The following is a 20,580-nucleotide window of genomic DNA, read 5'->3' as shown; positions in this document are numbered from 1 at the left end:
CACAAGCCGAGGTGGACTTTCCCCCAAGGAATGCTTTATTGACAAATTACTCATTATTACAACTTTAAGGAAAAGATACCTGTTACACCTGTGCAGCCTGCCTTCTCGCCACATCCCACAGGCCGATCTTAACCCTGGACAAAGGGCGCCGAGTGCTGGGGTTCCCCAGCCCCTGCGTCTTTATCATGTGGAGTGCCATCCCCAAGGGTGTCTGAACTGTCTGGGGACACGGCTGTCAGAGGACACAGGCTCTACAAGCAGAGCACCTGGAGCTGAGCAGCCCTTCCCCCCAGGAGTGGCAGAGCCGTGTACACGGCAGGCAGCCCTCAGCATCCTTCCAAGAGTCACTAAGGCACAGAGCTGCCCCTGCAGACCACGCCACCTGACACGTGGGGCCCCGGTGTGAGAGAGGCTGTCGGGGTCTGACCGCTTAAAAACAAGAGATCTTTGTGGCTCATGAGAAAAGGCGATAGCAATCCTGGCTGATGCCCACGCCCCACCCTCCACCTGACCTGTGGGGTGGTTTCATCCCAAGTGCATCACACAGGCGGGCTGGAGTCACTGACGAGTGCCAGCCGGCCGGGCCGGGCCCATGCAGAGGCAGCACTGTGAAGGGGCACAGCTCTTTTTAAAGGGTGCTAAAGACAAGCTTTTCCTTCCTTGGCCCCTCCCAACCCCAGCAGCTCAAGCTTTTTGGGGCAGAGCGGGGCATCCAGTGGGAGCGGCCAAGGTTGAGAAGACACGCAGGTTGTGTCCACCGCGGTGGAGTTTGCGTGAAATAAAACACCCAACTGAACAGGCTGCCACGCAGGCGGGTGTAAAATTCCCCGCTGTGCTCACACCATTAAGGAACCCTCACCTATATACATTTAAAAATTACAAAGAAATAAAGCATAAGGCAACGTAAGGCTCGTATTTCAGCTTGAGTCCGAAGAAATAATATTCTCTATAAGGCTAAAGCTGCTTTGCCTAATTTTAATTTTTGAAAAGTCCACTGCATTTAAAAAATAATGAATGTGCTTCCGTTAAAGCTAGATTAGTGAACAATTAGGCAGCTGCTGCTGATCAGTTTCCTTTCTGGGGGGTCTCAGGAAACAGTTTTCTGGTTCAGCATTTTGAGATTAAAAAATTGCGAATAGATAGGACTTGCTGGGTGATTGCATTCCTTCTGAGAGTCAGGGAAGGAAGAGGAGGAAGAGGGCAGAAAATCCCACTTAGTTTATGCTTAGGACTCTTCAATCCTTCAACATTCTGATGGTCTAGCAAGATTCCCAAAGGGAGCCTGGGCTTTGGCTCAATCCTCTGAAAGCCTCCACCCCGTCCGCTTCCTGCACCCCTAGGAAGGACACAGCACAGTGATCTGCTTCATCTACAAACTTTAGTGTAAAACGTCTGTGTACAAGACTGTGTTCTCTAATTCATGCGAACGCAGCAGCCGCATCTCTGTATGGCTGGGCAGGACTGTCCTCCAAGCCACCCTGCTCGTCCGCCTGGCTGGTTGCTCCCCTGCGCAGAGCTGCGGCTGCGATGCTGAGGGTGTGCCGCGTGTGCTCCGCGGCGGGAGAAGCAACCGCAGGCTTAGAAAGGTGCCGGATCCGGCAGGGGCTTGTCACCGCTCCCCGCTGAGGAAGGGAGGCTGTCACTGCCATTCTCTCTGTCACCCACAACCTTAGACTACAGGAGAGAAAATCAAGAAAGAAAAACCTGAGATGGAGCACACACAGGACGCAGACCCCAGGCCCATGCTCAATGCTCTACAAAAGCTTCTGTCACATGAACACTGCTCAGAACAGGGAGCAAATCTCGGGCAGGCACCAGCCCAGACAGGCCTCCAGAAAACTAAGCTGAAGGAAGACGGTGACCGCCAAAACGCTACGCGGTGCCATTCCATTCATGTGACATTCTGAAATGACAACATTATACAAATGGAGAGTGGACTAGCGGTTGCCGGGGGTAGGGCAGGAGGTACCGGACGGCAGCGGGGAGGCGTTCTACGTCCTGAGGGCGAGGCTGCGCTCCAGTGCTTACCAAGATGTTACTGCAGGAGAGGCCTGTGTAAGAGGCACACGGGCTCTGTGTGTTACCTCCTACAACTGCATGTGAATCCACAAGCTGATGTGAGTGACGGGTCGCAGCCCGTTAAGAACATCCCTCGGATGGTCCTGGTTCAATTACCTTTATGGTCCCAACTCGGTCCTCAAATGACTTGAAGGTTGCAGAGTTCCTTTAAAGAGAGGGAAGAGTGCTGGTGTCAAGAGCAAATGGTGGTGCCCTCCTAACTGAAGGGCCTCGGGGCGAGGGCCAGCCTCCGAAGGGCCCCTAACAACAGCCCAAGATCTCACTGCAAAAATGGGACACATCCAGGTCATTCCAGAGACTCCCCAGGTCAGAAGTGAGGTCGCCCAGGCCCAGACATCAACCAAGGCCACTGTAAACCCCGTGACTGTGCAGCTGGGGGTATCGGCCCCCCGTGACTGTGCAGCTGCGGGTATCGGCCCCCGTGCTATACCCAGCTGGGGCTATCGGCCCCCCCGTGACTGTGCAGCTGGGGGTATCGGCCCTCCGTGCTATACCCTAAAGGCACACCTTTGGCTCCTGTACTGGGGTTATGAAGTCAGGGGTTCTTCACGCACATCTCTAGAGAATCGAAGGGAAAAACCAAGGATGCTTCTGGGACAGCAGAGTGATGGATAAAGAGACAGAGGAGGAGAAAGCAGGGCAGGCCAGCTCCATCCCACTCAGTCCCTCCCACACAACCAGATACCCGCCCCAGGCCCGGGGCCTCCGGAGGCCAGCACGTCTGCAACACCCGGCCAGAGTCCCTACAAGGAGAACAGGGCTCTCTTGAAAATCACGGGCCACAGCTCTGGGTGTTTCCATGAAGGCTGAGCCCGTGACATGTCCTGAGAGCAAGTGCCAGGATCCGTGTGTGAGCCTCTCGAACCCCGCCCCGGCCGGGGCCAGGACTTGGAAAGGACATGGCCCAGTGTGACACAAGGATCTCCTCTGGAGGCTGCAGGATGACAGCCTGACCCCTACCAGGATTCCTCGCCAGCCCAGAAGGGGGTCTTTCCCAGCCCTCAGCCCTCGGGAGGTTGCCAAGGGAATGGCGTCCTTAATTAATCCAGGGATATCGGAAGGGCCAGGAGTGACCGTGGGAGCCGCCCCAACCCCCACCAGAGCCACCCGGCTCCGGAGCCGCGGCGAGCAGCACACTAACCTCATGGCCGGCATACTGATTGAGTGGCGGATGGAGTAGCTGCTGCTCGGAAGCATGGCAGAAGCAGAGAAGGAAGCAGAGTTAACACCAAGGCCCACACACGACCGACCTGGCGGGCACGGCCGGATCTGGGACTCCCCTACTCCCAGCAGTTGGCGAGAGCTGCCTGCCCCTCCACACCACGCCCCCGAAGGAAAATTGCACCCCAGGGCCCTCCCTTGGCCTAATGGGGGGCACCCCAAATTGCCCAGCGCACAGCACGGGGGAGGAGAGCAGGGGCGCAGGGAAGCTGGAAGGGGACCAGGCCTGGGCTTTTGAAAAGTATTTGGTACAAATAGCCTTCAGATGTCCTTACTCAACTTCAGCAAGTTAAAGGGCCTTTTGGCAAAAAAGAAACAACCAGGTCAAGTAAAAACATGAAATCACAGGTTGTTCTGGACCTGACTCCAGGCCTCCGAATTCCAGCCAGAAGGGCGGGTGCGGCAGCGCCTGGGCTGGCCTGGAGAAGCCGGCTCTGGTCCGCAGGAGAGCCCTGTGGGAGGAGCAGCTACGCTCTCAGGTCAGAAACATGACAAAACTCGATCTGAAGGAAAACCAGGAAACAGGACTCATGTTTAGCAGGAAGGGCGGTGAGAGGGTCGGCACAGCTCTCCCACGTGAGCTCAGGAGTGGACGCCAGGTCGGCTATTCACTGACCCAGGAGCAGGTGGCCTGCGAGCCTGGGTGGGAAGCACAAGGAGGGGACGTGGAAGTGCCGGGAGCTGGGGGGTGGTTCCAGGGGGAGCTCTGCGTCCATCCCACGGTGCTGCTTTGTTCCCTGAGATGCAGCAACCGCCTGGCTGGCACCGCTGAGAGGGGTGATCCCATGTTTACCAGCCCTCCAGCAGCACAGTCTCCCACAGGCCCTGCCAGAGCCCACCTTGCCCCGATTCACAGAAAAGTCTTCCACAGGTGTCCAGGCTCAGCCTTACCTAAAGGAGTGTGAGAATGGATGAGCCCTGGAAGGTGGCAGCAGGAGAGAAGAGGAAATGAAGCGTAAGCGAGGGAGGCCAGCACCTACTCACGGCCCTCTGTGGGGAGCCCCAAGCCCCCCGCTCATGCTCAGAAGGTCCAGCAGGGGAAGACCATCCAGGATGGCTCCTCCAGTCCACACACGGTCAGGGAGAACAGCCCTGTCTCCAGTCTCCTCAAATCCTGACTCAACAGGAGGACCTGTGAGCTCATCACTAGCAAGTGCTCGGCCCTGTGGCTGTGCACAAGAGGCCCCCGTCCATGCCCTGTCCACGTCTTACGTCCCAGGACACACCCGTTTGGAGGCTGGAGAGAAGAAGCCACAGCACCTGGAGCACGACTGGCCCCATCGAGCCACACGAAGGTGTGAAACGTGTCACGGCACCACAGCTGGGCTTGGCCAGCTCCATAGAACCAGAGCAGCCTGTGTGCCCCAAAGCGCGTCAGCTGTGGGAACACAAGTACTGTGGGAGGATGTGGGACACCCCTGGTGCCGAGCACGTCTGCCCTGAGCTCCATCCATGCACGCAGACCCCAACCCGGAAACCGGTGTGTCCGAGGGCGGCTGCCACCACGTACTGCAGCCAGGTCCACTCCGACATGGAGGGAACCAGTGAAGAACTCACAAATGCTCAGCTCACTCGAGGTTCCGAGAGGGCAGGTGCCTTGTCTAGGAGACCACAGAGCCGGATGGGGACCGACCCCGGTGTAAACCCCTCTCTGACCTGTTCCCCCATCCCCATCACCGGTGCTCCAGGGCAGGCCCATCACAGACGTGGGTGCTGGCAGCTGGCCCAAGGAGCTTCCACCCAAGGGTCAGGAGGGTCTGTTGGGTTTATCCAGCCCTAACTCAGGGTATAACCCTCCCGGAGCCTAATTTTCACTTTCAGGGAGCAGAGAGCTCTCAATCTCAGTCTCTAAGTCAAGATGTTAAGGGGCCCAGACCTCAGAAACCAACTGTGACTGCCTGGAGATGAGGGGGATGCACCAGGGGCTCCAGATGTCAGAGTTTCCACCACCACTACAAACACAAATGGAAGAGCAAGCGGGGCAAGGCACAGCAGCACACAGGACATCACCACGGGCACCGTGAACACGGCCGACCAACTGGAGCGAGCTGGCTCCTCCCAGGTCAGCCTGAGGCCCCGCGCACTCCAGCCAGCCCCATGTATTAGGGCACATGTACAAACACGTGACACAGTGTGGCCGGGCACGCTGACAGAGCTGTGCCGGTGTCACTGCAACAGGAACTCTGCTCACCTCCAGCCGCACCCTGAGGCTACACAACAGAGAGCTGCCAACCCCAGGCCTGCAGAGAGCAAGAGCCTTTCTCCCGTCAGAGGAGAGGGAGCAGGGAACTGGGACTGTGTCCCTGGGCTTCCCGAGAAAAACAGGCCGCACACAGAACTGCCCGGATCAAAGCAGCCAGGACTGGCTTGTGCACGGCCGTTCCGGTCAGTGCCCAGGCTCTGCCTGCGCCGTGGATTTCCACCACGATGCTCTGAACAAACTCAAAAGGGAGTGAGGACACTTACGGTGGGCGAGATGCCTGCTGATGGCTGGCGTAACTTAGGCATGGCAGACACCGGCTGCTTCCTGAAGATGCTCTGTGCTGACACCGGCATTTTCAGGAAGAAACAGCCCTGCGAGGCCGAGCCCAGAGCTCAGCGGGCGGTGAGACCTGCATTATAGAGTGCCCCACAAGGACCCCCCGAGTCACAGCTGCTAGGGAGCGTGGAGCCCTGGACGTGAGGGTGTGCAGAGGAAACACACACTGCGTACTGATGACTGTGCGGCTTGAACACCTCTCGAAATAAAAGTTTCAGGTGTGGGAGGGTACATTACCTCAAACAAACAAAATTAAAAGTGGGCACAGCTCCTGGGCACTGGCTGTCCCCTCTGCTTGGCAGGGTGGGTGCCTGGGTGTGTGGCCGTCTGTCCTGGCCTCTGGCTCAGTGGTCAGGGGAAGGGGCTGGTGCAGGACGACCCCCACCTAGCAACCCCAGGCGGGAAGGCAGGACACACCTAACCTAAGGCAGGCAGGCGGAGAGCGGCGAGCCAGCCCAGCAGGAGATGCACCTATCTCTGAATGCTGCACAGGTCACAAGAGGGGAAGAGGGGAGGACTCGGGGGGTCAGTGCTGTGACCGCACACCGGCCCTCCAGGAACCCCGCACCCACCTTTGCCATGACTGGGTCGGAGCTGCAGGGAGGCACTCCCTGAGATCCAAAAGCCAGAAGACCACTTCTGAGAATGGGAAAGGAGTCAGGGCAGGGTGGGCAGCAGCACCCAGAGGCTGGAACATGCCAGTGACGGGGACAACCCACATCACCCACTCATACAGCCCTGTGAAGGCAGGTCCGACCAAGGCCCAGCCAGGAGGTAGCCCAGCTGAGCATCATACCCAGGCCTCTGGCTCGATCCCCTCATCACCATGCTGTGGTCAAGGAGCCCAGAGCAGGGCAGGCAGGGCAGATGCGCCGGCCCCCTGCTCAATCCTTGGGCCCAGGACTGCTTGCTGAGGGACCTCTGACGGCCAGGTGGCTGTCACCAGCCTCCAGGAGAGAAGGCTCATTTACAGCCTCCTGGTGTCTGACCGCGCTCTGAGACCTCGGCATCACCCTGAGGACGCGCCACGCCGAGCACCTGTCCTGGAGATGGGGGGGACTGTCGTCCTGCCTGCCCCTGCCCCCCAGGCTGGGGTCGCTGCCTCTCAGTGAGGCCTCAAGGAGCACACTCCCCCCTCACCAACCCTGAGCACTACAAGTCACCCAACGGCTCTAGCAGCCACCCTCCTTGAAGAACACAGAAATGGCAGAACAGGCCAGGCGCGGTGGCTCACGCCTGTAATCCTAACACTTTGGGAGGCCGAGGTGGGTGGATCACCTGAGGTCAGGAGTTCAAGACCAGCTTGGCCATCACGGTGAAACCCTATCTTACAAATAAATAAAAACAAATGGCAGAACAGCAGCCAATGGGAACGGACAAACCTCCCAGGCGAGGGTCTGCACACGGACTGTCGGGGGCCGTGACAGCCACATCCCTCAGCCAGTGCGCCTGAGCCCTGATCTCCAGGCAGGCTTCCCGTGGCGCCTCCGATGTCTCACCCTGCACTGGCCCTGGCCAGGTCTCAAGGCAGCAGGGTCAGGGTCAGGTCTCACCTCATGTCTCCAAACTTCCTGCTGATGGCAGAGCCCACTGTGGACAGGGCAGCTGAAGTCTTCTGTCCTGCCTGTGAAAGAGTTTCCTGAGTCTTCTTGTAGCTGGAAGAATACACACCAGTTAAACCAACCAGAAAGCATGGGTGGGCCACCATCCACAGCCAGGCAAAGCACCGGGAGCGAGCCCGAGGGAAACCGAGGAAAGGAGCTGGAGCGAAGGGTGGATGCTCGCCAGGTGGCCGCAGAGGGGTGCAGACCCAGAGCCCCTCGGCCCCCAGAGGCCCCTGCAGCAAGGAGCAGCCCATGCGGTGCTCGCCCAGGAGCTCTCAGCAACACTGAGTCACGGCCCGCAGCTCTGCAATGACGCTGCCTTCTCATCTCACAGTCCAACTCACCCCTCACCCGACACCTACTGAGCCCACTCTCCTGACTTCTCACAGTCCCTCTGACTACAGAGAAGATGCCCCAGCTGCCTGCTAGAGAGCGACGGGCCCCATGAGGTGCAGGCGTGTAGGCAGCACCAGAGCAGAAAGGCCTCTCGGATCCTTAACCCTAACACATCGGTACAGGCCCCCTTTCCTCTTCCCACGAGACCGTGCTGAGGGGAGAAAACGCAGCTCAACCAGGCCTGTGGGAGACGAGCTTCACAGCGTGCTCCACGGGGACACGGGACAGTTCTGTCCCCAGGCGTCTTCTGACAGTGCCCCTAGCGAAGGCCGTGCTTCCATCCCCTCCAGGTCCCCAAGTGTCCCCCCAACACGGTGCATCCCACCAAACGAAATTTCCAGGGCCTCAGCGTCCACGGGACAGGCCAAGGGCAGCGGGCAGGATGCTGCGGCTGCAGGGACACGTGGGCCACCGCAGCAGTCAGCACCTGACATCTCTGGCCCTCATCCAGCTGCCACCGTAAGCACAGAATACGGCACCTCCAGTAACAAAGCCCACAACCGAAATGTGAACCGACGGCCACTCACCACAGCTCCTCCCTGAATGAAGTCAGGGAGCTCAAGGCTGAGTAGAGACAGGCTCCCAGGGCCGTCCTGGCGTTGCCAGTGCCAACCTGGAGAGCTGGCAAGCCCCGGCCCTGACTGGGTGGCATCTGGAATGGGTGCCAGAGAAGGCACAAGCTCCACCCACTCCCACTGGCGACACCAGATCCCAGCAGGCACCAACGACGAGCCTTCCGGAGCCCTCACTCACAGGCCCTCGAAGCACTCCCTGCAGGAGGCCCCACGTGAGCCGTGCCGCTACTCTCCAGCCCCCAGCAGCTGACATGAATGTGGGACACGGCAAGTGAGCGCCGACAGCACATCCTAGCACAGAGCTCTCGTGCCCGCCCAGTGCCTGCTCGGGCCCCCAGCCCAAGACCTACCCAGATGATGCACTATTTTTGTTTTTTTTTTTTGAGATGGAGTCTCACTCTGTCACCCAGGCTGGAGTGCAGTGGTATGATCTTGGCTCACTGCAACCTCTGCCTCTGGGTTCAAGAGATTCTCCTGCCTCAGCCTCCCAAGTAGCTGGGATTACAGGCACCCACCACCATGCCCGGCTAATTGTGTATTTTTGGTACAGACAAGGTTTCATCATGTTGGCCAGGCTGGTCTCGAACTCCTGACCTCAGGTGATACGCCCGTCTCGGCCTCCCAGAGTGCTGGCATTACAGGTGTGAGCCACCATGCTTGGCCCAGAGGATGCACTTTCCCATCCTGACTGCGCAGCTAGAACCATGGCTGTTTTTGTTTTTTGTTGTTGTTTTTATTTTATTTATTTTTATTTTTATTTTTTTTGAGACGGAGTTTCGCTCGTTACCCAGGCTGGAGTGCAATGGCGTGATCTCGACTCACCGCAACCTCTGCCTCCTGGGTTCAGGCAATTCTCCTGCCTCAGCCTCCCGAGTAGCTGGGATTACAGGCACGCGCCACCATGCCCAGCTAATTTTTTGTATTTTTAGTAGAGACGGGGTTTCACCATGTTGACCAGGATGGTCTCGATCTCTTGACCTCGTGATCCACCCACCTCGGCCTCCCAAAGTGCTGGGATTACAGGCGTGAGCCACCGTGCCCAGCCTTCCTTTCCCCTTCTTAGTCCCATCCTGGGCTTCCGGAGTGGCAGCAGCAGCAGCTGTGAGGTCCCCCTTCCAAGGCTCACAGGGCCGCAAGTCTGTTCTGAGAGCCTCAAATACGCAGGCACACACATTCCTCAAATGAACCAGAAGGCAGTGCTGTTATTACTCTGTGACAGATGAGGAAGCTGGGCCCAGGAGGAAGGGGCAGGGCTCAGAGCCAGCATCTGCACCCAATAACCACCTTCAGCTGTACTTGAGAGCGCCAGGCCGGGCAACCCCAGCCAACACCCATTTGGGAGTCACTAAGACCTTCTAGGAAGAAAGCCCTGGACAGAGCAGTTTGAGCTGTCCCCTGGCCAGCACAGGGTATCTGGTGGACATCCTGGCACTCCCGCTCTCCTGAGTCTTCCTCTGGTGGCTGCCGCCACTCCCACTCAGGGTAGACGGGTGATCCAGGCCTGGCCAGAGCACACCACGTCCCAGGCCACAGCCATTGGTCCAGGGAGACCCACACGGGGCCACACTGCTAGGCTGCAGCGCTGGAGCAGGGGCTTCTCCGCCGGGTGAGTGCTCCCCCTCCCTGGGACTTCTCTGCCGGGTGAGCGCTCCCTATTCCCAGGGGCTTCTCTGCTGGGTGAGTGCTCCCTACTCCCTGCGGCTTTTCTGCCGGGTGAGCGCTCCCCCTCCCTGGGGCTTCTCTGCCAGGTGAGCGCTCCCCCTCCCTGGGGCTTCTCTGCCGGGTGAGCGCTCCCTACTCCCTGGGGCTTCTCTGCCGGGTGAGTGCTCCCCCTCCCTGGGGCTTCTCTGCCGGGTGAGCGCTCCCCCTCCCTGGGGCTTCTCTGCCGGGTGAGTGCTCCCCACTCCCTGTTTGGTTGATGCTACCTTGAGTCATGCTGTCTGTCACCTACAACCAAAACAAAGCAAAGTGAACCAGCTCGTAACTCCAGAATCTACACAATGCCCCTCTCAGCACTGGGATTTTTAGTTAGCTCTGCCTGTAAATAGAATCCAACAAGGCAATCGTTTCACCACTCACAGAACAGGGCTGCTCTCGCAGACAGACATGACCCACTGAGGAGAACGTGGCCGCACTGTAGCCTCACAGGGCCAAGCACCGGCACTCCACTCCACCCAGCCACTCCACTCCACTCCTTCCCACCCTCCAGGCTGCCCCTGGCTGAAAGGGTCTACAAACAAACGGGTCAGGGTGCAGGGAGCTTTGATTGCCTTCCTCTGCAAGAGCTCTGGGCAGTGGAGGCGGCCTGCAGCCCATCTCCTGAAACCTGACTAGGAGAGGCACCAGCCGGAGAAGCATATGCCTCGGCCACATCCTCAGGCTCCACGTGCCGCGCCGCGTCCCTTCCTCCTGGGCCATCCCAGTACAGACCATCGCCCTCAGCCTGGGCTGTCCCGGTAGAGGCCATCACCCCCACCAGGGCCGTCCCAGTAGAGACCATCATCCTCTGCGTGGGCCGCCCTGTCCCGGTAGAGACCATCACCACCCCCCAGGTAGAGACCACTGCCCTGCCCTGCCCCGCCCCGTCCGCCGCCATCCACTCCCCCGCCCTAGGCTGTTGGTACAGAAACGCTTCCACTCTGGAGCTGCCAGTTTGACAGGTCTCCCCCCAGAACTGGGGGTGAAACCTCAAGGAAATGGCCTCTGCCAGGTGATGCACCGGCCATATGCATCCATGCTGAGCCACAGGTTTCTCCAGAGGGGTCAGGATTCTGAGTGCTGCAAGCAAGCCCTCTGAAACACTGTTTGGAATAGGATCCCGGCAGCTTTTTTAGGTCAGCTGGTTTTACAGACAGCAATGAAGTCTCCTAAGACTATCTGCAGACTGAGTCTGCACTGTGCATCTGCCTGATGCTCAGACTGTAAGGATGACCATCACTGTCCCAACCTAAGAAACATCTGCAGCCCAGCAAAGTCACTGTTCAATGCAGCCCTAAAGACATAGCCGGCCAGTGCTCCTAGAATACCTAGGTCAACAGCTGGCTGCTGTGGCCACGCCCATAAACTGCCAGGTCCTGACACCGCCCCTCACTGTGACACTAGACACAAAGGCTCCAGGTACACAGAGCGCCAGCCTGACCCCCCAGGACCTTCAAGACAAGCTTGCCAGCAACCGCTTCCTTTCAGCCAAAAATGGGAGGACTTTCTGCCGGTCTTCTGTGGCAACAATGACAGGGCTTCCTTCTAAATAACTGATGGAAAACTCCCACAGAGACGGTTTAAAAATATTCCTCTACTCAGTTTAAAGAAGTTATAATCATACGGAGCACAAATCAATGAAGTGCAATTATCTAGTTGAAGGATCTCCAAACATTAGGAGTCCCTCTGAACTATACCGGACACACACATACACAACTACCCACACCTAATCCACACTGGCTGATGCTCCGACAGTGCGGCGCCACCCAGACCACCAGGACTTTGAATTCCACCAGCACATCCTACACCACACCCTCCACTCAAGAACTACCTCTAATGGATGAAAGGAATTCTGAGACTCACCAGCTGGAGCTAAGCAGGGAAAAGGCTTAGGGCTAGAACAAACAAAAATTTGCCACCGTCAAAATCAGGCCAAGTGGTGTTGTCCGGCTTGTGCACTGTGGGAAGCCAAGCAGCTCTATCAGTGAGAGGTGAAGCCGGGACCAGTGCAGGCCTCTTATCCAAGGGATGTGTCAGGCAGAGGGGAGTTTTAGGTGTGGTCAGGTAGCTGAGAGAGTGTCCTTCAGCTACGACTCCCTGTTCCACAGAAGTTTAAAGGATAGTTTAGCTGAGAGAGGAAAAGTAAGATTAAGAAAATAGAGCCAGCAAACACCAAAACAAGCTTTGTGCTAAGCGCGCACAGCCCCCTTCCGACTGAGACGGGGAGGAGGAAGGAGCAGGTGTTGAGGGCACAGGCACTCACAGGTCTGACTGGGTCACCTTCTCATTCCACTCTCCAAGTTTCTCAGAAGTTTTCACATAGCTAAAAACAGAAAGTCTACAGTGAATTATTTAGAAGAACAATTTTAACTCCGGCTTCAAACTGCAAGTGAGGTTCCAAGGAAGACAAAGAAGGACCAGCTGGCAGGAACATCAGCTCCACAGACAGCCCGAGAACAGGGTCCACGGCCCCAACACGCCCTGTGCAGGCCCCAGGCCGCCGGTGAGCTTCAGGGGACTGGGAGGGCACAGCCCATAGCTCCAGAACACCTTGGGATTCAAAACTTATGATGTCCTAGGACAAAAACATGGGCTTTTCATACGTGACATTTATGAAGCGGACTTGATCTTTCTGTGGGAACATGGCTTCTGGGAAACATTCCACGCCCGCCCCCACCTTGAAGGTCATGTTTCAGAAAAGCCACGTGGAAACGGCCAAGTGAGAGAAAGCAGCAGGCCCCAAATTCAGAGAGCTGGGCCACATCTGGGACAGAGATCCGAGGGTTATAGGACCATGTAGTCATAAAAGGTCAGAGGTCCTACGGTTGTGGGACAATATGATCATATCTGTATTTTTTTTTAATTTTTTAAATTTTATTTATTTTTTTGAGACGGAGTCTTGCTCTGTCGCCAGGCTGGAGTGCAGTGGCGCAATCTCGGCTCACTGCAACTTCCACCTCCTGGGTTCAAGCGAGATTCTTCTGCCTCAGCCTCCCAAGTAGCTGGGACCACAGGCACGTGCCACCATGCCCGGCTGTTTTTTGTATTTTTAGTAGAGACGGGTTTTCACCATGTTGGCCAGGATGGTCTCGATCTCTTGACCTCGTGATCTGCCTGCCTCGACCTCCCCAAGTGCTGGGATTACAGGCGTGAGCCACCAGGCCCGGCCCTGTATTTTTTTTTTTAAGACAGAGTCTTGCTCTGTTGCCCAGGATGGAGTACAGTGGCACAATCTTGGCTTATTGCAACCTCCACCTCCCAGGTTCAAGAGATTCTCCTGCCTCAGCCTCCCCAGCAGCTGGGATCACAGGTGCACACCACCATGCCCAGCCAAATTTTTGTATTTTTTAGTAGAGAGGAGGTTTCACCATGTTGGCAAGGCTGGTCTTGAACCCCTAACCTCAAGTGATCCACCCACCTCAGCCTCCCAAAGTGCTGGAATTACAGGCATGAGCCACTGAGTCCAGCCCATGTGGTCAAATCTGGGTCACAGGCTGTGACCATGCCACACCCACAGTAAGGACCTGATCAGTGCTCTCCCAAGTCTGGACCCTGAAACACATTCTTCCTATCAATTTCCACCTGGACAACTTGCCAGTGTGTCCATCTGCCTTTTTAAAACACATAAGCTGGGTGTGGTGGCACACACCTGTAATCCCAAGCATTTTGGGAGGCCGAGACAGGAGGATTGCTTAAGACCAGGAATTTCAGACCAGCCTAAGCAACAAAGCAGGACATTGTCTCTACAAAACGTGAAAACATTAGCCAGGCATTGTGCTGCACACCTATAGTCCCAGCTGCTAGGGAGTTGAGATGGAAGGACTGCTTGACCCCAAGAGGCTGAGGTTGCAGTGAGTCATGATTACGCCACTGCACTCCAGCCTGGGTGACAGAGTGAGACCACCACAAAAAAGAAAAAAAGGCCAGGTGTGGTGGCTCACGCCTGTAATCCCAGCACTTTGGGAGGCAGAGGTGGGCAGATCACCTGAGGTCAGGAGTTCGAGACCAGCCTGGACAACATGGCAAAACCACGTCTCTACTAAAAATGTAAAAGTTAGCCAGATGTGATGGCAGGCACCTGTAATCCCAGCTACTCGGGAGGCTGAGGCAGGAGAATCGCTAGAATCTGGGAGGCAGAGGTTGTGGTGAGCCGAGATCACTTTACCATGGGCGACAGAGAGACTCTGTCTCAAAAAATATATATACAAAAATTTAAAAATAAATAAAACACATGTAGACTCCAAGCTCTCCAAAAAAGGCAGAGTCCCTGGGTCAAGAGCTCAGAGCCTCCCACTGGCTCCTTCCAAACAGGCCACTCAACTCCATGGCTGGACACTGAGCATGAAGACACTCCCCCGACCACAAGCCAGAAACACATCTGTGGTCCACATTCCCTCCTGCCCCCCGGCGTGCGGCCGGGGCAGGTACCTACGCGTTAGAGACCTGCATATCGTGCCAGCTCCTGGACAGGTTCTGTTTCAAGCCCCCCAGGGTGGAGAGGCCCAGCCTCCTCTTGAGCTCCCCGCAGTGCCTCTCCTTGGCTGCCAGGACCTGGCGTAGAGTGACTATTTCCTCTTCCACCTGCAAAGCACACAGTTGACATGATGAGCCATCACTACTGCAGGAAGTGACTGACATCCTCACACCCAGTGCCAGAAGAGTTACACAAGAACTTTCCGCTTACCGAAGCATTAACTCATCCTAGGAATAGTGTCTACAGCAGATTTTCTTTTTTTTAAAACAGTTTCGCTCTTGTTGCCCAGGCTGGAGTGCAATGGTGCAATCTCGGCTCACCACAACCTCCGCCTCCCAGGTTCTAGCGATTCTCCTGCCTCAGCCTCCCGAGTAGCTGGGATTACAGGTGCACCACTACGCCTGGCTAATTTTATATTTTTAGTAGAGACGGGGTTTCGCCATGTTGGGTAGGCTGGTCTTGAACTCCCAACCTCAGGTGATCCACTAGCCTTGGCCTCCCAAAGTGCTGGGATTACAGGCAAGAGCCACTGCACCCAGCCAGCAGACATCTGTTTTAATCTGGGACTAGGAACTTGACTCTGGAGAACTGTCCCATGCCCCCGAGCTAAATGGTTCTGGTAGAGCTACCAATCACTGTGTCCATTTGCAGTCATGAGGAATCACCCAGGATGACCATGCCAGGCTTGTCCAAGCTCTTTCCTGGGACTGGGCATGTTTTTAAAAAGGTGAAAACCCTGGCCGGGCTCAGTGGCTTGTGCCTGTAATCCCAGCACTTTGGGAGGCCGAGGTGGGTGGATCACAAGGTCAGGAGTTTGAGACCAGCCTGACCAATATGATGAAACCCCATTTCTACTAAAAATACAAAAATTAGCCGTGTGTGCTGGCATTCGCCTGTAATCCCAGCTACTCGGGAGGCAGGAGAATCTCTTGAACTCGGGAGGCGGAGGCTGCAGTGAGCCGAGATTGCGCCATTGCACTCCAGCCTGGGCAACGAGAGTGAAACTCCGTCTCAAAAAAATAAAAAAATGAATTATCTTTCTTCCTTGTAATCCCAGCACTTTGGGAGGCCAAGGCAGGCGGATTACCTACAGTCAGGAGTTAAAGACCAACCTGGCCAACATGGCAAAACCCCGTCTCTACTAAAAATACAAAAATTAGCCAGGCGTGGTGGTATGCACCCATAATCTCAGCTACTCAGAAGACTGAGGCAAGAGAATCACTTGAACTTGGGAGGTGGAGGCTGCAGTGAGCCAAGATCATGCCACTACACTCCAGCCTGGGCAACAGAGTGAGACTCCGTCCTAAAAAAAAAAAAAATTCTCTTTCTTGGCTGGGCACATGGCTCGAGACTACAATCCTAGCACTTTGGGAAGCTGAGCCAGGCAGATCTCGAGGCTGGGAGTTCGAGACCAACCTGACCAACATGGTAAAATTCTGTCTCTAAAAATACGAAAATTAGGCTGGGTGCAATGGTTCACGCCTGCTGAGGTGGGCGGATCACATGGTCAGGAGATTGAGACCACCCTGGCTAACATGGTAAAACCCCATCTCTACTAAAAATACAAAAAATTAGCCAGGCGTGGTGGCGGGGGCCTGCAGTCCCAGCTACTCAGGAGCGTAAGGCAGGAGAATTGCTCGAATTCGGGAGGCGGAGGTTGCAGTGAGCAAAGATCGTACCACTGTACTCCAGCCTGGGCGACAGAGCAAGACTCCATCTCGAAAAAAAAAAAAGATTATCAAGTGTTAATTCCAACAGAGACATTCCCAGCAGATGGCTGCTCAGAGGCAGTTTGTGTGTGAATACTCTCCCTGGAGCACTGGGGAAGGACCAGGCAGAGGTGTGGAGAGGAAGTCATGCCCTGTCTCTACTGCCAGGTGGCTCTGAGTCCAGTGCATGGAGCTGGGCACATACAAAGAGAGCCCCACTATCCGTGGGAAGGCAGAGCAGGGTGGGTGGCCACCCAAGGCAATTCCTCCAGAACATGGCCAGTACCCTGGCCTCTCATTAATCCAAGAGGGCCTTAACGCCACCAGAACAGACAGTCAAGCCACAGCACCTTGGTCAGCTCAGCCCTGAGCTCCTCCTCCTCAGCCTCTGTCAGACCCTCAGCAGCAGGAGTCCGGGCAGCCACACCTGTGTCGACAGGGACGTCGGTCATGGAATCAGACAGCAGACCTTTGTTAGGAGAATTCAGGTTGATATCTGCCAGAGACAAAATGAGGCCAGAAAGTGTCAAGTAAGTTACTTACTTCTAAGTAAATACGGTGGAGGCCTCTAGCAGGACAAAAGCAAAGGTGGGAGGGAGGGAGACCCCAGAGACTCACACCTCTTCTCTGAAAGGTCTGTGAGGACAGCTCGGGCGTCAGACTAGGGCAGCCACACCTCAGGCCACCACGTGTGCTGCTTCAGAGCATGAGAAATGCTGGCCCAAGACAGCTTCCCAGTGAGAATAGCACCTTCAGAGGCAGGAAACCCTTGCTACGAAGAAAACAGCTCAATCTAACAGATCTTCCACTTTTTTTTTTTTTTTTTGGTGATGGAGTCTGTCACCTAGGCAAGAGTGCAATGGCGCCAATGGCTCACGCGACCTCTAAATCCTAGGTTCAAGCAATTCTCTGCCTCAACCTCCCAAGTAGCTGGGATTACAGGTGCCCACCACTACACCTGGCTAATTTTTCTGTACTTTTAGTACAGACAGGGTTTCACCATCTTGGCCAGGCTGGTCTTGTACTCCTGACCTCGTGACCACCCTGGTCTCTCAAAGTGCTGGGATTAAAGGCGTGAGCAACTGAGCCGACCTTAAAAGTAAACTAAAATAAGTCTGGGCATGGTGGCTTACGCCTGTAATCCCAGCACTTTAGGAGGCCGAGACGGGCAGATCACAAGGTTAGGAGATCAAGACCATCCTGGCTAACATGGTGAAACCCCTTCTCTATTAAAAATGCAAAAAATTAGCTGGGCATGGTGGCATACGCCTGTAATCCCAGCTACTCGGGAGGCTGAGACAGAAGAATCACTTGAACCTGGGAGGCGGAGGTTGCGGTGAGCCAAGATTGCACCACTGCACTCCAGCCTGGGCAACAGTGAGACTCTGTTTCAAAAAAAAAAAAGTAAGTTAAAATAAAAGGCATAGATTGGAAAGATGTAGAAGTGTCCCTAATGACAGATATGTTTGTCAACTGTGTAAATCCTAAGGAGTCTACTAACAACTTGATCTGGTATGAAAAAAATTATTTAAAAAAAATAAGAAAAACTATGCCTTTTCAATTAAAAAACAAAACAAGCAGATTGAATGCACTTAAGCAAGATACCCTTTTTAAAAGCTGGAGGCAGTTCACTCCCTTCAAACGTCCCATAGGACTGGAGCTGTGCGCTTTCTTGGCGCTCGAGAAATGCTTACTACGTGAAGTTTATCCTCTGTTTTATCAACTGATTCTGATTTTTTTTTTTTTTTGAGACGAGTCTTCCTGTCACCCAGGCTGGAGTGCAGTGGCGTGATCTCTGCTTACTGCAACCTCCACCTCCTGGGTTCAATCAATTCTCCTGCCTCAGCCTCCAAAGCAGCTGGGGCTACAGGCTCGAACCACTATGCCTGGCTAATTTAGTAGAGACCAGGTTTCGTCATGTTGGCCAGGCTGGTCTCAAACGCCTCACCTCAAGTGATCCACCGGCCTCGGCCTCCCAAAGCGTTGGGATTATAGGCGTCAGTCACCAAGCCCAGCCTTTCTCTTCTATTTGAAAAAAGATAAATAAGGCCAGACTCGGTGGCTCACGCCTATAATCCCAGGACTGTGGGACGCCAAACCAGGCAGATCACCTGAGGTCAGGAGTTCAAGACCAGCCTGACCAACATGAAGAAACCCCGTCTCCACTAATAATAAAAAATTAGCAGGGCATGGTGGTGCATGCCTGCAATCCCAGCTACTCGGGAGGCTGAGGCAGGAGAATCGCTTGAACCAGGAGGTGGAGGTTGCAGTGAGCCTAGATCATGCCATTGCACTCCAGCCTGGGCAACAAGAGCGAAAATTCTGCCCCCTCCCTGCCCCCGCCAAAAAAGTAGAAAGACCAATTAACCTGGCGTGGTGCGCCTGTAGTCCTATAGTCCCAGCTACTCGGGAGGTTGAGGCAGGAAGGTCGCTTGAGCCCAGGAGTTGAAGATTGCAGTGAGCTACCACTGCACTCCAGCCTGGGTGACAGAGACAGACGCTGTCTCTAAATAAATAAATGCCTTGCAGAACAAAGCGGCACCCAGGAATTATAATGCATATGCAACCTGGTGCAGTGGCTCACGCCTGCAATCCCAGCACTTTGGGAGGCCAAGGTGGATCACGAGGTCGAGATCGAGACCATCCTGGCCAAAAGAGTGAAACCCTGTCTCTACTAAAAACACAAAAATTAGCTGGGCGTGGTGGCACGTGCCTGTAGCCCCAGCTACTTGGGAGGCTGAGGCAGGAGAATCCAGTGAGCCAAGACGGTGCCACTGCACTCCATCCTGACGACAGAGCAAGACTCCCTCTCAAATATATATAATGCTTACTATGCAGCTGCAGGTTAAACAGTGGAAAAGCTTCCTGAACTTATCCTGTGTGGTTATCTTGACTTAGAAATTTAGCATCCCTCTCTAGAGCCCAAAATGCTAGACAGATGTGTACCATCTTCTCAAGATTTTAATCTCCTGGGTTCGCTCCATATCCCTCAGTGGCCATCTTGTATTGCTCCGAGGTGACTGTTCTGAAAACAAGCATGGTATCCTGGGCGTGCCCCTGACCCCCTCCACCCCTCTCCATGAGGCAACCCCTAAGTAGGCTGAGCTCCGAGCACAGCTGCCACCTAAGGGGAGCTCTGCTGAACGCGAAGACTGTTTCACCACCCCTTCTCCCTTCTCGGGAGCCGTCAACACCTCGGACTGGGTCCAGGTGCCCCGCGCAGGGACCCCGCGGTGGCAGAGCGAGCAAAGACGGGACAGCGGGGAGAGGGGCGGCATAAGTAAGACCTGCTTGGAGCGAGGGAACCCAAATACGGGAGCAACAGCAGCCGCCAGGGAACCAGACCCCGGCGAGGTCCCAGAGAAGACCGGGAGGGCGGCTGGAGAGGGCGCAGGGAGCGGTCTGGGCCGCGGGCGAAAGACGCACAGCACGACCATCGTGAGCTTCGAGGTCAGCGGCCCGGGAGCTGAAGAGGGGCGAGCGAGGGGTGGGCGAACAGAGGCTGCGAGGACCGAGAGTCGCACACGCGACCCCGGGAATGGGGGCACACCCGGCGGCCTGGGCCCATCTGCGGCGGAGGCGCCGGGCCCCGCAGGTACCTTGGCCGGCGGAGTCCATGTTCAGGCGGCGTCCGGACCGCTGTCGCGGGCGCTAAAAGAGCCGAACGGGCGGCGCCGGGAGTGGCTCGCCGCGTACACACTGGCCAGCGGAACTGCTTCGGCCCCGCAACGTTACGTAATCAGCGACGCGACGGCTACTTCCGCTCGGGCGCGGGCTCCGCCTTCCTCCCGCCCCACCAGTGATGTCCAATCAGAGTGTCGTTTGACCCGTCCTGGTTTATCTGACTCAACCCGATAGGCCGAAACTGCGGGCGAAGCCGGAAAGGGAGGAGGGGTTCGGAGGGAATCCATTCCAGGTTGACTCTACCAGCGAGACGCACAGGTAGAACGGTCAGAGTAGCGGGAGCGCGGCGGGGTGGGAACTGGGAGGACCGTCCAACATGGCGCTGTGGGCAGCCGCCGCAGGGTCCCAGGGGACCTTCCGGGGCGGATGCAGCTGCGGACTGGTGCCGGGGCTCGCGCGCCTTGGCGGCTCCGACTCTGACCCCGTGAGATCCTTTCCAGCCCGACGCTTGACTTTGGGGGTCAGCCTTCCCCCGTGAGTCCTGTGTTTATTTTCTGTTTTTTAGTTTGTCCTTTTTTTTTCCGAGACGGAGTTTCACCCCTGTTGCCCAGGCTGGAGTCCAGTGGTGCGATCTCTGCTCACTGAAACCTCCGTCCCCAGG

At 56.0% G+C, this 20,580-nt stretch overlaps 1 protein-coding gene across 9 annotated transcripts; it reads right to left on the bottom strand.

Annotated features, from left to right (window-relative positions):
* Window positions 1-12: 12 nt before the first annotated feature.
* On the bottom strand, window positions 13-20,009 carry TPD52L2 (TPD52 like 2). 9 transcript variants are annotated; one of them, XM_012440500.2, is made up of 9 exons: window positions 19,895-20,009; window positions 16,646-16,791; window positions 14,545-14,693; window positions 12,376-12,435; window positions 7,393-7,494; window positions 4,192-4,218; window positions 3,221-3,262; window positions 2,176-2,224; window positions 13-1,674 (listed from the first exon to the last, which is right to left on the bottom strand). In XM_012440500.2, the coding sequence occupies exons 1-9, from the start codon at window positions 19,911-19,913 to the stop codon at window positions 1,579-1,581; spliced, it is 690 nt and encodes a 229-aa protein (XP_012295923.2). In that variant the 5' UTR covers window positions 19,914-20,009; the 3' UTR covers window positions 13-1,578. The 9 variants fall into 9 exon arrangements, with proteins under 9 accessions (XP_012295923.2, XP_064238671.1, XP_012295924.2 ...); XM_064382601.1 differs by lacking the exon at window positions 4,192-4,218; XM_012440501.2 differs by lacking the exon at window positions 12,376-12,435.
* Between the last annotated feature and the right edge of the window lie 571 nt (window positions 20,010-20,580).

The sequence above is a fragment of the Aotus nancymaae genome, unplaced genomic scaffold, assembly GCF_030222135.1.
Source record: "Aotus nancymaae isolate 86718 unplaced genomic scaffold, 86718_ANA_hifiasm-v0.15.2.pri h1tg000029l, whole genome shotgun sequence".
Taxonomy (NCBI): domain Eukaryota; kingdom Metazoa; phylum Chordata; class Mammalia; order Primates; family Aotidae; genus Aotus; species Aotus nancymaae.
Note: the sequence above shows the minus strand (reverse complement) of the source record. Positions and strands in the feature narration are given on the sequence as shown.